This window comes from Ceratotherium simum, chromosome 6 (genome assembly GCF_057802395.1).
Source record: "Ceratotherium simum simum isolate JZ-2026a chromosome 6, ASM5780239v1, whole genome shotgun sequence".
Lineage (NCBI taxonomy): Eukaryota > Metazoa > Chordata > Mammalia > Perissodactyla > Rhinocerotidae > Ceratotherium > Ceratotherium simum.
This window is the reverse complement of record NC_141905.1, coordinates 9846243-9864333: the sequence shown is the minus strand read 5'-3', so window position 1 is coordinate 9864333 and position 18091 is coordinate 9846243. Positions and strand designations below refer to the sequence as shown.

The window sequence follows — 18091 nt, the reverse complement described above, 5'->3', positions numbered from 1 at the left end:
GAAGAACAGCAAACAGTCTCTTAGCTGACAATCTTTGTCAACTAAAGATAAGTGAAGCCTGTATTACTCCTCCAATGCACACACATGTGCACGCACACACAAATCTACACATTACATGTGCCTTCACTGTGACTTAGGAGGCTTTATGACAACGCAGAGCAGTGCAATCAACATAAGCCAGATTAAATAAAGTGTGGTACATACAATAGAATACCTTAAAAGAATGGGGTTGAGCTATAGTACTCACTGTATACCTCCAAGACATATTAAGTGAAAAAAAGCAAAGCACAGAAGTATACAGAATAAATGGCATGTGCTTTAAAAAGGTTGTATGCATATTTTATATACATATCTAGAAGGATACTGCTGAGGGGAACTGAGAGACTAGGGTCAGAGCAAGGAAAGAGAAAGCATGAATTGTGTGCAATCTGTAGTACAGTTTGAATATTTTACCAAAAGTGTGTGTTCCTTTTTAAATCTTAAAAAGATGTATACAAACACATCTTTCTTAATATGTGTATGCTTTTAAAATCAGAGACTTGGTATATTTTACATAAAAGAGAAACTAATGACTCATGCTGAACTATTTCAATCATTTCAAATACACAAGGCTTAATAAGTTTATACTATTTTGTGTTGACAATAACACACATTTTTATTAATGGTAGCATTACATGTTCAAAATTTGAATGATATTTACTTCTCTGATATTAAAATGGCACAGTTGTAACATCTATATTAAATTACTTTTTATTTTATATTTTAGGAGACTTCCTGGGCCAAAGGAAGTCACTAAACAGCTCTTCAGAAAGTGCTGAATTAAAAAAACATGGTATCCCTTACCCTACACTTCCTTATCAATATGGCTTAAATCTTGTTTCTTTTGGCTTTATCTTTGCTAGTTTAAAAGGTAATTTTTGAACATTACCATTTTTTTAAATGTAAATGAGGCTGCACAACTTCCATATGCTGAGTACTGTCTAGATTTTCTATTATAAACTCTGATAACTTCTCAAGGGCAATCCATGTACTTTATCATAATCATTAAGTATGGAGGTTCTGGCACCATCAAGAGCAGAGTTCCCACCCTCAGACAAATTACTTAACTTCTGGGAGCCTCAATTTCATCATATGTAAACTGGAGATAATATCTATTTACCACTAAGGCATAATGGGGGATTAGATGAGCTAAATTTGTAGAAAGCTATTAGCACAGCGCCAGGTAAGGGTCCAAGAAATGGTACTATGTATGTATGTATATCCTAGTGAGCTTTTTATTAGTTACGTTCATTAGTTATGTGTCCTGTGGTTTGTTTTTAGATTTTAGAATACACTTCATTGTGCACATTCCATTTTTATTATAACAATTATCATCATCATCATCAATTCAAACACACCTACTGTATCCTTGTTGACACTCACCATTCCTTTAATAATCATAAACTTTTCTTCCCTTCAACATGGGATAAATAACCTATCACGCCGCTGTTAAGTACCCATCAGAAATCCAGGCTGCCTCCACTGACTTACCAAGTCCGCTACTTTAGCCAGATCAATCATCATGTTAATGTCACACCCACATTCAATAATGGTGAGTCTGCGCTTTTTACCTATAAGTGAAAAGAGGAAAATTTTACTTTTAAAAAATCTTGAAAAAATCTGTCCATTAACTCAAATTATCATTTTTTTTTGAGGAAGTTTGGCTCTGAGCTAACATCTGTTGCCAGTCTTCCTCTTTCTTTTTTCTCCCCAAAGCCCCAGGACATAGTTGTATATCCCAGCTGTAGGTCCCTCCAGTTCCTCTATGCAGCGGCACGCCACCTCAGCATGGTTTGATGAGTGGTGAGAAAGTCCACGCCCAGGATCCGAACCCACAAACCCCGGGCTGCTGTGGCAGAGCGCACGAACTTAAGCACTACACCATCCCTCAAATTATCTTTTTTTTTTGGTATGTGGGACGCCTACCACAGTATGGCTTGATCAGTGGTGTGTAGGTCTGCACCAAGGATCCAAACCTGCAAACACCAGGCCACCAAATCTGAGCGTGCAAAATTAACCACTACGCCACCGGGCCAGCCCCCTTAAATTATCATTTTTAATTGCATCCAGTAAAGCATCACATATACTTAAAGAAGTACTCTAGAAGTTCATTTTTATAGGAGAAAACTGATGAAATAAAATAAATTCCATCTTGGTTTTCTTGCTATGTTCTCTAATTTTAAAGTAATATCAAAAGTCCACCCATATGAATAAAGTGCTCAAACTGGAACAGGCAGACAAGGAGGCTTCAAGACAACCATGATCCTGCTGTTGAGCAGCAGACCAACGCTTCTACCTCTATCAAAGTTTCCTGTGTTCCCACTGGAGCTAAAAACATCCTCAAACCTAACGTAACAGAATGTTCATGGAACAATCATTATTTCTAAATTAAATTAAAAGAAATCAGTCAAGATGACAGGAATGCCTTAAGAATAAAGAAAAGCTTCAATCCAACTATATTATTGCTATAATAACAGATTTCAGATTCTACTATTGCCATTTTGGGAATTTGTTTCATCTTCTCTCAAACTTAAAAAGGTCACCATCTCATAGAGCAGACAAGTTCTCACAGGAAAAATTCCCTCACTTCCACAAGAATGTGGCTTCACAAGGGCAAGCAGGTGTGCCCGGCAGTACTCACTATCTGTGAAATGAAGGTGCTCCCCATGACCAAGCCAGCCTGCCTGGCCTGCCAAGCCTTTCAGAGAAGCACACTTGGCAAATTCATATAGGAGTCAGAATAACGTATGCACCTACATCATTATTATCTCTGGGAATCTATCCTTTTCTGAAGCTACAGGTAAACCAGTATAAGTACAAGAGAGGTAATATGAAGTGACAATATTACTTTAACATTTACCAGTCAAGAAAATGTTCAGCAAAGACATGTATGTCCCTCAGATGACAACAATTGCCATGTCAGTCTGCGGTAGCACCCTCCTACCTGACACGATTGTTACGGGGCCTCTGATCTCCGTCAGCTTCTGCCTGGTAAAATTCCGAATAAGGCACTGAATCAAAGTGCTCTTTCCAACTTTTGGAGGCCCCATCACCACCACCACTATAGGCGGGGGCTCTAGTGGAGTTCGGTCAACCACTGGAATGTGATGCTTTTTTGTCTTCAAATCCTGAGTCCTATTTGTAAAAAAAAAAAAAACAAAACAAAAGTAAATTCACTTTTAAAATATAAAAGGCATCATCCTTATAAGTTAAGATTTTAAAGACAGCAGAAGAGACAACATACGGAGACAAGTGACTAGTTAACTTCTGGCTCCAATCCAAATAACTACACCTCAGTACATATATTAACAGACTGATTTCAACAGTACAGACTGCTAAAAACTATATATACCTTAAATCTGATAGTTTTATTAGTTGATTGTAATAGTTTAAAAAGAAAACAAAACAAAAAAGGCCACCACAGATGCAGTGTATGATACTGAATAAGAGCAAAGGCTTTGGAGTTACATTTGGCTGTCCTACTGGCAGAATTCAATTCAATAATGTTTAAAGTACACTGTCTGGCATATAATAAGGACTCATTAAATAAAGCTATTTAATACTACATATTACAATTATATAAAACATATCCAGAAAAAAATACAAGCACACCTATTACCACAGAAATTGTTTCAAGTTTACAAACAAACAAAGTCTATAAAGAAAAACTCTTAAGCTTTTCTCTTGGGCCAAAAATGTTAAACAGTGTGCAGATGCTGAAGGCAAGGTGGCTTCCACAGGAAAGACTTCTCACGTGTTAGTAAAAGAAATACAGCACCATCAACATGTCCTCCAGAGCTGGAAGAGACTCATGAATCCAACGTCATCTGGAAAGGCTCTTACTGTTTAAAAAGAATAAATGGAAGAATCACTAGACTCCAGCTAAACATACCTGTGAAAGGACCGAGCCATCCGCACAGCAGACTGGACTGCAAAAGCTCTGGGGTTTCTCTTCCGGGCATCTTCCTCGTCCCCAAGCTGGAGATCCTGCAGATGCCGTTTCCTCTTCTTCTCAGCTTTGGGCCCACTGTTCTTCTTCCTGTGTTTCTTCTGGTCCTTAGTCTCCATAGTGGCTTTTTACCAATTCTCAAGTAACTTTAACCTACACAGAATTGGGTATGGGTAGGGGAAACATTTTACAATCCAGATAATACCCAGGAAAAACAGTAAAATTCATTTATTTCTTTAGGAAGAGATGTATTTGTTCACCCAACAGGGATAGAAACTGCTTAATATTATCCCCAATTTCACTTTTCTCTGTTATGCTATAAATTAGATTAGTTATCTCTGCTTAGGTTACTCTTTATTCATTATAAGTGTCTACATCAGCATTGTCCATTTCTGTAATGATGGAAATATTCTATATCCATACTTTTCAACCACTAGCCACATGTGGCTACTGAGAAAAATGTACCTAATGAAACTGAGAAATTGAATTTTTAATTTTATTTAATTCAATTCTAAATTTAAATAGCCATTTGTGACTAGTGGTTACCATACCAGACAGCTCAGGCCTAAATATCAATTGGACTAATGAAGTGGTTTCCAAACTTAAACTATTTTTAAAATATTTTATTTAAAAAAACTAAAGTATTTTAACAACCCTCCAACACGACAGCAGTATTACTTTTAGTGTTTGTTGATTCTGTAACTTTTAAATTATAATAATCATCTCTACACATTTAAAAATCAGTAATACCAAGTGTGTGAGATAGGATTGGTTCTGGATGATGCCCGGAGACCACGTGGATTTGCAGAAACCCTTACAATGATTTCTGAGCGTCCCAGGAATTCAAGGCCCATAATTGGGAACCACCGGATTAGTGAGTTTTTTAGGAAATCAGGCTGCATACAGTCTGAGCGCTTGGTTAAAAACAAGGGGGGAGGGGTCACTTCATTCAATTAAGCACTGAATTACTTTCAGCTCAATAAATATTTATGTCTGCCTATGATGTGCTGGGCACTGTGCTAGGAGATGGCTACAGCTATGATGTGACTAGTGGAGAAAATCCAAATATCTTCCGGGTGCACTAACAGCCACATCAGAATGCTGCAGTGTAGGAGGTCAGTCAGAGATTTCCCAATGACACACACCAGTAGAAACAGAAAGTCCATATATACCAGCAAAATGTCAAGAAACATTGGCCAGGAGTTAGGAGAGCTGGGTTCTACGAACGCTTCCAAACTAAATATCTGTGTAATTTCAGAGACATTATTTTTCCTCTCCACTACACCTTGATTCCTAGTTTGTACTGATGCCTTTCTCCTTTGGGGGCAGGGGGCACAATCTGGAGTCAACACATCAGGTCTAAGTCACTTGCTAGGATTACGCCGCCATGAAACGACCTCTCACCTCTCCCCGCCACCTCCCCTCCCCGTCTGGGCTGTCGGCACCGATTCATTCAGCCACTCCCCCAACAACCTCAGACGACTTGTCCGGCAGATACGAAACACGTCTGTCCAGCGCATGAGGCGCTCCTCGGGAGCAAAGACTATCCGGGAGGAGCGAGGGAGGACCTTACCACGCGCGCGACTCAACATCCTCCCAGAGCCTCAGCCCCAAGGACCCCACAGCCGCCGCCTCCCCCAGCCCGCGGCCGTTACCGAGTTCACACTTGCCACTGCTCTTCAGGCCCGCATGAACAGCGCCGGAAACGGAAATGCGCCGTCAGCGCGGCCTCTACACGCCGGCGGGGAACAAGCAGGCAGAAGAAAGAGACCGGCAGAGGGACGACTTTCAGGGGAAAGCCGGCAGGAAGGCCCGTGATTGGCTGAGGGCCGGCGCAGGCGGCGTCTGCGCTGTGCGCTCCCCTTGGAGCCCCGCCCGGTCTTAGGAACGCTGGCCGGGCCCCGCGGCAAATAGCGCGTGGGGACTCACAGCTGCGGGTGTTGCGCACTTCAGAGTTATCTCGGAGGCCGCGGCGACAGCGCGGTCTGGCCGCCGTTCCTTGGTGCAGGACAAAAGCCGGAGGTAACATATTTAGTCTTGGTTACCGGCGAGTCGCCGCGCCAGCCCCCTCCGAAAGCCCCACACACCACGCCCCTCGCCCGACTGGCCTAACGGAGTCTCTCCTGGTTGGGAGTCGCTCTGGCTCGTCCGCTTGCTCTTCTTTAAAGATGACAGAGCTGGAGATTTCTCGGGCTTCTTTAGCGCTATAATACCCTCTTTTCCCAGGACCGACAGACTCTGAGGACCAGGACAAACTCTGACCCAGCATGAAATGCCTGGGCTTTCCTCTGTCCCTGGGAGAGGGTCTTTCTCTGGGGGAACGGAGCCTCTTTCAGTTTTCTTCGAGCACAGGTTTGCCTTCCCAGGGCTCTGCCCATTCCCACCTGAGGGACACCTTGGAGTTCATCTAACCCCCATCTCAGGTGAACTGTGATGCCCTCGTGTCTACAAAGCTAGGTACATTTTCAGTTTTTATCTCCCTCTTATCTTGGAGGTTTTTCTTTTCAGTGTGATCCCACCAATGCTCCGGAGGCTCGCTACTTCTACCCCTTCTTCTCACTACTTACTCTGTAATTGAGACCCCCATGCTTCATGCCTTTTCACAGCGAGCTTGTTCTCTCCCTCAGCATCCCACAGGTATTCACTCTGCATACACTATACACTGCTGTGCTGGGGAGGCTATTCTATAGGGTACACACTTCCCTCTTCTGTGAAGACCTTATAATTTTGTAACTCTCTCCGACACCATCCCTCTTCTTGGAGATTTCAGTGTACAGGTATATAATCCTTCTAACATCCTCTTGTTTCCATGAATCCCACTCTTGTCCTCTGCCTTACATCAGCCTCGCACTCCTCCTGTGGTCATACCCTAGACCTGGTCAGGTCCGAGGACTGCAACCCTGAAGCATCCCACTCTTACCACCACCTCCTATCTTTCCAGGTTACTCCCTCTGATGCCCTGAAACAAAAACCCCTGTAACCCTACCAGTATGTCCAGTCCAGATCTTACTGCCTTCCTCCCTGATGACTTCTTCTCCCTCCCTACTAAGCTGGCTTAAATTCCATAGTCAGTCATTATCATCAGTCTCTTGCATACTTTCTCAACTCCGTCACCTCCCTGTCACTTCATCTGCTTGGTAAAATGAAAGCCCTAGATAAACCCAATTCTCCATCTGCTCCATGCTACAGCAGGGCAATTAGACACAGCTGGAGGAAAACCCGAACCATGCTGACCACCCTCACTTGAATGATTCTAACTTTGCCTGGCCTATGCCATACTACCAAATGACTATTTCACACCTCCTCTTCTCTCGACAGTCCTTCCCACCAACCCCCTTCCTTGCATCCTACTTCACTAAGAAAAGGGAAGGGGAGACTCCCACCACCACAGACTTTCACCACCATGTCCACCCTTCTCCCCCTCTGCTGCCTGCCTATTACTGTAGGTGAACTACTGCTGTGTCCACCTAGAGGCATCCTGCACTTGAATGCTGGATCCCATCATCTCCAGGGCATCACTCCAGTCAGTCTGTTCTCTCCCCAACATATCAGTTTTTACTGGACTATTCCCATCGTCATACAATATTCAGTTATTTCTCTCATCTTCAAAATAAACTCCTCTTCACCCCATTTTCTATACCAGATACTACACCTTTTCTCTGCACCCCTTTGTAGTAACATTTCACAAAAGAATTGTCAATATGTTCTCTGGTTCCTCTCCTCCTGTTCTCTCTTAGATTCACTTTGCTCCCAGAACACCACCTACAGCCCTTGCTGCTCCTCTATGGCTTTTGCTGGTTCTTCCACTCCTGCCTGACCTGTTTAAGTTGGAGCCCATAGGGCTCAGCTTGGTTCTCTTCTCTTCTATGTCTATAGTTATTCCCTGAGTGATCTCATTCTGTCTTGTGGTTTTATATGCCATCTGTATCAGTTATCAATTGATTGTGTCTCTGCTACAAATTCATTCTTCATTGCCTACTCTGCAACAATGGAATTGGGCCCTTTAAATATTTTTCCTTTGATACTGGCATGTTAAGTTTTGTCAGTAGAGGGCATCAAGAGATTTTGCAGGAGTAAGCAGTCTCTCTTCCTGGTTCTGCTCTGCTCCCTGGCCAGGCTTCTGCAGGTGGGTGACTTCTCCAGGGCCAGCTCCTTCAGTACATGGTGGCCAGCAGCGTCCAGTGTCCAGCAGTGCCCCACTCCCTCTCCCCCACCACATCCCGGCAGTTTTGTCATGGAGTGACTCTCCTGAGACACCTTCCCTTTCCCCAGCACCTAGAGAGGGATTTCCAACAAGTTCCACTGGTGCAACCCTACAGGGACTCCCCTGACACCAGTGGGCCATGGCCATAGCCCTCCAATGAGGTGTAGATCTCAGCTGGGGGTGGAGGGGCAGGGGTTTCTTCTTGGGCCCTCTATCTCTACCCTAGGGTAGTGGCTGCTCCTCAGATCTGCTATTCTTATATTCTTTAGTGTTCTCTTCTTACTAGCCCATGCCTCATTGCCTCAATCCCCTGTTGTAGTTAGTAATTCTTAATATAAACTTTTCCTGTTCAAATTACTGTGGTTTCTCTTTGCTGATTGGACCGTGACGAATACACCATCATTTGCCAACAACTCCCAAGTTGATATCAATGACTCAGACCTCTCTCTTGAACTTTGGTTGCCTCCCTTACATATCCATTTGGATGTCTAGTAGACATCTCAAACGTAACACGCCCAAATGGAACTCATGATCTTCCCTCTCAAACCAGAATGCCAGGTTTTTATTTCAGTTGATGACAGTTCCATCCATCAAGTTAATTTAGGCCAAACACCTTGGACACATCTTTGTCTCTTCTCTTTTTCTGTCCTCTATATCCAACCTGTCAGAAAATTCCTGTTGACTCTACCTTTAAAATATAACCAGAGTCCAACCACTTATTACCATCTCTAATACTACTACTCTAGGCTGAGCCCCATCTTATCACACATAGATTACTGCAAAACCTCTTGATTGGTCTTCCTGCTTCCACCCCTGCCCTTGTACAATCACTTCACAATGCAGCAGCCAGAGCAATCCTGTTAACACATAAGGCACCACTGGGAATTTAAATTTGTATAAACAGACTGGAAAATGGTTCAGCATTTTTATTACTGAGTATAAACCCACCCTATAAGCCAGTCACAGAAATATATAATGAAGGATGTGTACAAGAATATTCATAGCATTGTCCAAACTTGGAAAACCCCCAAAATCCATCAACAAAAGCTTGAATAAACTGTAGTATATCCATACAATGGAATAGTGTGTCATAATGAAAATAAACTGCCATGAGCAACAACATAGATTATGTTTAGCAAAAGAAGCCAGACACAAAGGAGAACATGTTGTATGATTCCTTTTATATAAAGTTTGAAACTAGGCAAAATTAGCATATGGCAATAGAAGTCAAGAAAATTGTTACTTTGTAGAGGAGGGGATGTATGACTGGGAGGGGCCATGGGGACAGCTGCTGGAGGGCTAGTGATGTTCTGTTTCCTCATCTGGTACTGGTTGATGGGTATATTTCCTTTGTAAATATTTACTGAGCTGTACACTTGGTGCTTTGTGTACTTTTTTTTTTTTTTTTTTTGGTGAGGAAGATCAGCCCTGATCTAACATCCATGCCAATCCTCTTTTTGCTGAGGAAGACTGGCTCTGAGCTAACATCTATTGCCAATCCTCCTCCTTTTTTTTTTCCCCAAAGCCTTCAGTGCCACTGGCCTCCTTGGTCTTGCTGGAAGATACAGGCATGCTCCTATGTTTGAGTCTTTGCGTTGGTTTCTCTTCCTCCAGATAGTCATGTAGCCAACTCTTTCACCTCTTGTGAAGGTAAACTTTTGCTCAACTGTCCCCTTTCTATAAGGCCTTTCCTTATCCTGTGCTCTTATCCTGCCCTACTTTTTATAGCATTTATTGGTGCTTGAAACGTACATGCACGTGATTAACAGCCTCTCCCTGCTGCAGGCAGGGAATTTGGTCTGTTTTATTCACTGATGTATCACAAGTGACTAGAACAGTCCTTGGCATATAGTAAGCACTCAGTTCCCACTTTTTGAATAATGAATGGATTTGAAAATGAAAATGTGGTAGGCAGCTTCTGACATGGCCCCAGTGATCCCCACCCCCCGATTTCACATCCTTGAATTCACCCCTGAGTGTGAGCTGGACCTACTGACTTGCTTCTAATTAATGGAATCCAGCAAAAATGGTGGGATGTCACTTCTGTGGTTAGGTTATAAATGACTGTGACTTCTGTCATGTGGGTAGACTCTCTATTGCCATCTCAGCTCACACACTTTGATGAAGCAAGCTGCCCTGTGGGGAGGCCCAGATGGTAAGGAACTGAGGACAGCCTCTAAGGGTTCCTCTCAGCGAGGGACTGAGGCCGTCAGGCTAACTGCACAGACCTGAATCCTGCCATCAACCACATGAGTGAGCCTGGAAGCTGATCTCCTGAGTCAAGCTCTGAGATGACTACAGCTGAGGTTGCTGTCTGTGAAAGATGCTGGGCCAGAGGTCCCCAGCTAAGCTGTGCCCAGATCCTGACCCACAGAAGCTGAGATAAAAGTGTTCTTGTAAGCCACTAAGTTTTGGGGTGATTTGTTACACAGCAATAGATGACTAATACAGGAAAAGAAAACATGAAACTGTTAAACAATATTCATAGAAGGCAGAAGTCAGAGAAAAAACATGAATGCTTATTAAGCACCTACAGTTTGACAGGTACTTCCAGATGCTTTTAATACGTTATCTCAAAAATGGATATAAATGGTGTATTAGTCAGAGTTCTCAAATGAAACAGAACCAATAGGGTGTGTGTGTGGAGAGAGAGAGAGAGGTTTTAAGGAATTGGCTCACATGATTGTGGGGGCAGGCAAGTCTGAAATCTATAGGGCAGGCCACCAGGCTGGAGACTCAGAGAAGAGTCAGTGTTGCAGCTTGAAGTCTCTGGGAGCATTCCCTCTTCTTCAGCGGATTTCGGTCTATTCTCTTAAGGCCTTCAACTTCCTGGTGGGAATGCAAAGTAGTACAGTCAGTTTGGAAGATAGTTTGGCAATTTCTTACAAAGGTAAATATACTCTTACCATACAGTATGGCAATCTTGCTCCTATATTTAGCCAATTGATTTGAAACTTACATCCACACAAAAAACTGCATGCAAGTGTTTATAGAAGCTTTATTCATAATTGCTCAAAAGTGAAGCAAGATGTCCTTCAATAGGTGAATGGGTAACAAACTGTGGTACACCCAGACGTTGCCCTATTATTTGGTGTTAAAAAGGAATGAAGACCTGGCTCCATGGCCAAGTGGTTAAGGTTCTGCGTACTGTGCTGTGCTGGCCCAGGTTCACAGGTTCAGATCCCAGGCACAGACCTGCTCCACTCACCAGCCATGCTGGGGCAGTGTCCCACATACAAAATAGAGGAAAACTGGCACAGATGTTAGCTCAGGGCTAGTCTTCCTCAAGCAAAAAAAAAAAAAAAAAGAGGAGGATTGGTGATGGATGTTAGCCCAGGGTGAATCGTCCTCAGCCCAAAAAAATAAATAAATAAGGAATGAGCTATTGATTCACACAGCAACATGGATGAGTTTCAAATGTGTTTTGCTAAGTGAAAGAAGCCAGGCCAAAAAGATTTCATTCATATGGCATTCCAAAAAACACAAAACTATAAGGATGGAAAACAGATCACTAGTTGCTAGGGGTTGGGGAAAAGCAATGTTTAACTACAAAGGGGACACACAAGAATTTTTAAGGAGAAAGAACTATAAATTTCCCTCTAAGCACTAGGTTAGCTGCATTCCACAAGTTTTGATATGTTGCATTTGTATTATTCTTCAGTTTGAAATATTTCTCATTTCCTTTGTGGCTCTTCTTTGACCCTGGGTTATTTAGAAGTGTGCTTTCATCTTTTCAAACATTTGGGAGTTTTTTTCCTGGATTTTTTTTAAACTAATTTCTATTAAAAATCCATTGTGATTATAGAACATAATCTATAAGAGCTCAATCTTTTGAAATTCATGGATTCTTGTTTTATGGCAAAACACATGGTCTATTTTAGTGAACATACTATCTGCTGTTGTTGGGCATAGTGTCCATGAAAGTAAATTAGGTCAAGGTAATTGATAGTGTTTTTCAGACCCTCTATGTTTTTATTATTTTCTGTCTAGTTGTGCTATCAATTGTTGAGAGAGTGCAGTGTTAAAATCTCCAACTGTAATTATAGATTTTTCAGTTTACCCCTTAATTTCTGTTGAATTTTTCTTTATGTGTTTTGCAGCTCTATTATTACGCATATATACATTTATTATTATGATATCTTCCTGAAGAATTGACACTTTTATATTTATATGGGTTATTTAAACATTTTTTAGCATTCTAGATTTCTTTATAATGTTAAGCATATCACTTTGTATAGTTTCCTTAGTGGTTGGTCTCTGTATTATAGTGTACATACATAACTTAACACAGTCCCTTGGTATTGACATCTTATAACACTTTAAGTGAACTGTAGAAACCTTACTTCCATTTAGGTTCCTTTACCCTCCTTACTTATTAAATATAATTATCTTAAGTATTTCCTCTACATACATTGAGCACTACAGCAGATGATGTTATAATTTTTGCTTCAGCTGTCAAGTATGATTTAAGAAATTCAGGCGAATTAGGATAGTCTATTATATTTACCCCTATTGCTACCCATTTAGGTGTTCTTTTCCTTTGTGAATCCCACAGCTTCTGTTATAATTTCCTTTCCTTTTAGAGAACTCTCTTTAGCCATTTTTTTTTTTTTTTGTGAGGAAGATCTGCTCTGAGCTAACATCCATGCCAATCCTCCTCTTTTTGCTGAGGAAGACTGGCTCTGAGCTAACATCTATTGCCAATCCTCCTCCTTTTTTTTTTTCCCCCCAAAGCCCCAGTAGATAGTTCCATGTCATAGTTGCACATCCTTCTAGTTGCTGTATGTGGGATGCCACTTCAACATGGCCAGAGAAGCAGTGCATCGGTGCGCGCCCGGGATCCGGCACGCCCAGGCTGCCAGTAGCGGAGCACGTGCACTTAACCGCTATGCCATGGGGCCGGCCCCCACATTTAGCCATTCTTAAGGTAAGCTTGCTAGCAACAAGTTTTCTTAGTTTCTCTTGTCTGAGAATATCTTTATTTGTCCTTCATTCCCCAAGGCAATTTTTACTGGTTGATGATTCTTTTCTTTCAATAATGGAAAAATGTTGTGCTACTTCCTTCCAACGTTCATGGTTTCTAATGAGAGATCCATTGTCATTGCCACTTCTTTCTCACTGCATTCAAGATTTTTTGTCCTTAGTTTTCAAAAGTTTACTATGATATGTCTTAGAGTAGATTTCTTTGTGTATATCCTGTTTGGTATTTGCTAAGCTTCTTGAATCTGTAGGTTTGACTTTTGCCAAATTTGGTAAGTTGTTAACTATTATTTCTTCAAATACTTATTCAGGACTACCTCTTTCTACTCTCCTTCTGGGACTCCAATGGCACAAATGTTAGATCTTCTGTTATAGTCCCACAGACCCCTGAGGCTCTGTTCATTTTATTTCAGCCTATTTTCTCCCTGTTGTTCACACTGGGTAATTTCTATTGTTCTGTCTTCAAGTTCACGAATTCATTCCTCTGTCACCTCCATTTTATTGTTGGGCCTATCAATAGAGTATTTTAAAATAATGAATAATTCATATACCCATTCCATCTCTGCCCATTTCCCCTATTATTAATATCTTCCATTATTATACATTTGTTACATTTAATAAACCAATATTGATATATTCTTATTGACTGTAGTCCACAATTTACATTAAGATTCACCTTTAGTGTTGGATTTTGGATTTTGACAAAAGCATGACAGGACCTTTCCAGTCTCATAAAAAAATAATTTCAGCTCCTTCTCCAGGACAGCGGGAAGAGGGACGTGGCATCATGGCGGAGTGAGCTTTCCCGTAAACTCTTCCCCCGATAAGATACAACAAAAGGAACAGTCACAGACCAACAACGGAATCATAGACAGCGAAAAGCAAGATCGGAAAGATCCACACTGCCACACATCTGAGAGTGGAATGTGCTGGGCCCCCGGAAGAAGTGAGGAGAGAGGACTCAGAACTGCTACGGGGTACCATCAACATCTGAGCACCCCAGGAGAGCAGATAACGAGGGGCGGACGAGAAGCCCCCCACGCCAAGGACCCAGCGGGCAAAAGAGAGAGTCTTCCCCCACCCTGCAAGCTGGACCCTGCAGCTCAGCCGACCAACCAGACCAAGGGCAGAGCGCAGGGGGCTCAGATTACACAGCCCTTTACCCCCACACAGTGGCAGTGGCTTGAAATTGCAACCAGATATTTCCAGGATGAGGAAAAACAAAGCCAATATAGGAACCACAATGCAAAGGTACATGAAATCACAAGACCAGAAGGAAAATAACAAGCACTCAGAAACCAACCCTGAAGACACAGTAATCCATAACCTAAATGACAAAGATTTCAAAATAGCTATCAAAAAAACTCAACAAAATACGAGACAACACAGACAAATAATTCAATGAGATTAGGAGTTTCTTCACAAAAGAGATTAAAATCATAAAGAAAAACCAATCACTGCTGATGGAGATGAAGAACACAATGGAGGAGATAAAGGAGAATCTGGAATCTTTAATGAACAGAGCTGACAATATGGAGGAAAGAATTAGCATTATAGAGGATAGGAATACAGATATGCTCCCGATGAAAGAGGAGAGAGAACTAAGACTAAAAAGAAATGAAGAAAGTCTCCGAGAAATATCTGATTCTATTAGGAAATGTAACATAAGAATTATAGGTATTCCTGAGGGAGAAGAGAGGTAAAGAGGAACAGAGAGCCAATTCAAGGAGATAATAGCTGAGAAATTCCCAAATCTGGGGAAGGAGCAGGAAATACCAGTAAGCAAAGCCAACAGATCACCTAAATACCTCAACAGGCAAAGGCCCACTCCACGACATGTAGTGGTAAGGCTGGCCAAAGTCAATGACAAAGAAACAATATTAAGGGCAGCTAGACAAAAACAAAAAATACCGTACAAAGGAACTCCCATCATGCTCTCAGCAGATTTCTCAATAGAAACTTTACAGGCTAGGAGAGACTGGAATGATATATTCAAAATACTGAAAGACAAAAACTTTCAGCCAAGAATACTCTATCCAGCAAAAATATCCTTCAAATATGATGGAGAAATAGTAACTTTCCCAGATAAACAAAAGCTAAGGGAGTTCATGGCCACAAGACCCCCACTACAAGACATACTCAAGAAGGCCCTCAGGCCTGAAAAAAAGAAGAGAAAGGAAATACAAAGTTTGGAGCAAGGAGAAAAATAGGTAGACAAACTCAGAAAAATAGTAGATCTTTACCACAATAGGTTAGCAACCACTTAAATACCAAAATCAAAGATCAAAGGAAGGAATTCACCAAAAATAAATTTAACCTCATTACTGTAAACACCCACCCAAAACACAAGATAGAATAAGGTATAACAAGAATGACTTAGAAGGGGAAGAGGAAAGTGATTGACTTGACTTAGTATAAAGAAATAGGAGGCCATCAGATAATGGACTATCTCATACACAAGATTTTTTATACAAACCTCAAGGTAACCACTAAACAAATAATCAAAACAAAATCACATAAATGAAGAGAAAACTAGAAGAGTCATAAAGACAGAAAAAACAAACTGAATTGGCAGTCTTAATCAAATGGGACAAGAAACAAAAGAAATGCAAAAGAACCAGAAAATAAGTGACAAAACAGCAACATTAAGCCATCACATATCAATAATTACCCTAAATGTAAATGGATTGAACTCTCCTATCAAAAGATACAGAGTGGCAGGATGGATTAAAAAGCAAGACCCAACAATATGCTGCCTCCAGGAAACACATCTCAGCTCTAAAGACAAGCACAGGCTCAGAGGGAAAGGATGGAAGACAATACTCCAAGCTAATGGCAAACAAAAGAAAGCAGGTGTTGCCATACTCATATCAGACAAAGTAGACTTCAAGATAAAACACATTAAAAGAGACAAAGAAGGGAAATATATAATGATAAAAGGGACACTCCACCAAGAAGACATATCACTTATAAATATATATGCACCCAACATAGGAGCACCAATATACATAAAGCAACTATTAACAAACCTAAAAGGAAACATTTACAACAACTCAATAATAGTAGGGGATCTTAATACCCCAGTTACATCAATGGATAGATCATCCAGACAAAAAGTCAATAAAGAAATAGTAGACTTAAATGAAAAACTGGACAACATGGACCTAGTAGACATATATAGAGCACTCCATCCAAAAACAGCTGACTACACATTCTTCTCAAGCACGCATGGAACATTCTCAAGGATAGATCATATGTTGGGAAACAAAGCAAGCCTCAATAAATTTACGAAGATTGAAATCATAACAAGCATCTTTTCAGACCATAATGCTATGAAACTGGAAATCAACCACAAAAAAAACTGGGAAAGTGACAAAAATGTGGAGATTAAACAACATGCTACTGAACAACTAATGGATCACTGATGAAATTAAAGGAGAAATCAAAAATTATCTGGAAACAAAGGAAAATGAAAATATGCCATACCAAACCATATGAGATGCAGCAAAACCGGTCCTGGGAGGGAAACTCATAGTGATACAAGCCCACCTTAACAAACAAGAAAAAGCCCAAATAAGCAACCTCAAATTACACCTAACAGAACTAGAAAAAGAAGAACAAACAAAGCCCAAAGTCAGCAGAAGGAGAGAAATAATAAAAATCAGAGCAGAAATAAATGAAATTGAGACCAAAAAAACAGTAGAAAGGATTAATGAAACAAAGAGATCTTCTTTGTTTCATTATCTTCTTTGAGAAGATAAACAAAATCGATAAACCCTTAGCCAGGCTTACTAAGAAAAAGAGAAAAGCCTCAAGTAAATAAAATTAGAAATGAAAGAGGAGAAATTACAACGGATACCACAGAAATACAGAGGATTATAAGAGAATACCATGAGAAATTATATGCCAACAAATTGGACAATCTAGAAGAAATGGATAAATTCCTAGACTCCTACAACCTCCCAAAACTGAACCAAGAAGAAATGGAGAATCTGAATAGACCAACCACAAGTAAAGAGATTGAAATAGTAATCAAAAACCTCCCAAAAAATAAAAGTTCAGGATCAGATGGCTTCTCTGGTGAATTTTACCAAACATTCAAAGAAGATTTAATACCCATCCTTCTCAAACTATTCCAAAAAATAGAGGAAGATGGAACACTTCCTAAATCATTCTACGAGGCCAACATCACCCTGATACCAAAGCCAGACAAAGACAATACAAAGAAGGAAAATTACAGGCTAATATCGCTGATGAACATAGATGCAAAAATCCTCAACAAAATATTGGCAAACCGAATACAGCAATATATTAAAAAGATCATACACCATGATCAAGTGGGCTTTATACCAGGGACGCAGGGATGGTTCAACATCCACAAATCAATCAACATGATAAACCACATCAACAAAATAAAGAATAAAAACCACATGGTCATCTCAATAGATGCAGAGAAGGCATTTGACAAGATACAACATCCATTTATGATAAAAACTCTCAACAAAATGGGAATAGAAGGAAAGTACATCAACATAATAAAGGCTATTTATGACAAACCCACAGTCAAACATCATACTCAACAGGGAAAGACTGAAAGCCATTCCTCTGAGAACAGGAATGAGGCAGGGCTGCCCACTCTCACCACTCCTATTCAACATAGTACTGGAGGTTTTGGCCAGAGAAATTAGGCAAGAAAAGGGAATAAAAGGGATCCAAATAGGTAACGAAGAAGTGAAACTCTCACCATTTGCAGATGACATGATTTTATATATAGAAAATCCTAAAGATTCCGTTGGAAAACTATTAGAAATAATCAACAACTACAGCAAAGTCGCAGGGTACAAAATCAATCTACAAAAATAATTTCACCACCCTAAAAATCCCCTATGCTTCATTTATTCATCCTTCCCTTTGCTCCC

The 18091-nt window shown here is 40.8% G+C and overlaps 1 protein-coding gene and 1 long non-coding RNA gene across 3 annotated transcripts in view; one reads left to right on the top strand and one right to left on the bottom strand.

Moving 5' to 3' along the window:
- BMS1 (BMS1 ribosome biogenesis factor) overlaps window positions 1–5727 on the bottom strand; it is a 54380-nt gene extending 48653 nt beyond the window's left edge. Inside the window, exons 1-4 of one of the 2 annotated variants that reach the window (XM_087431859.1) lie at window positions 5644–5727; window positions 3932–4141; window positions 2984–3174; window positions 1531–1610 (exon numbers count right to left, since the gene is read on the bottom strand). In XM_087431859.1, the coding sequence (XP_087287985.1) occupies window positions 1531–1610; window positions 2984–3174; window positions 3932–4107 (447 nt within the window). In that variant the 5' untranslated portion in view covers window positions 4108–4141; window positions 5644–5727. Of the gene's footprint in view, window positions 1–1530; window positions 1611–2983; window positions 3175–3931; window positions 4142–5461; window positions 5568–5643 lie in introns of those variants that run through there. The other variant, XM_087431860.1, reaches the window with a different exon arrangement.
- Window positions 5728–5867: 140 nt separating this feature from the next.
- LOC147916759 (uncharacterized) overlaps window positions 5868–18091 on the top strand; it is a 30111-nt gene continuing 17887 nt past the window's right edge. The window contains exon 1 of the long non-coding RNA XR_015552436.1: window positions 5868–6010. This is a non-coding gene — a long non-coding RNA (uncharacterized LOC147916759). The remainder of the gene's footprint in view (window positions 6011–18091) is intronic.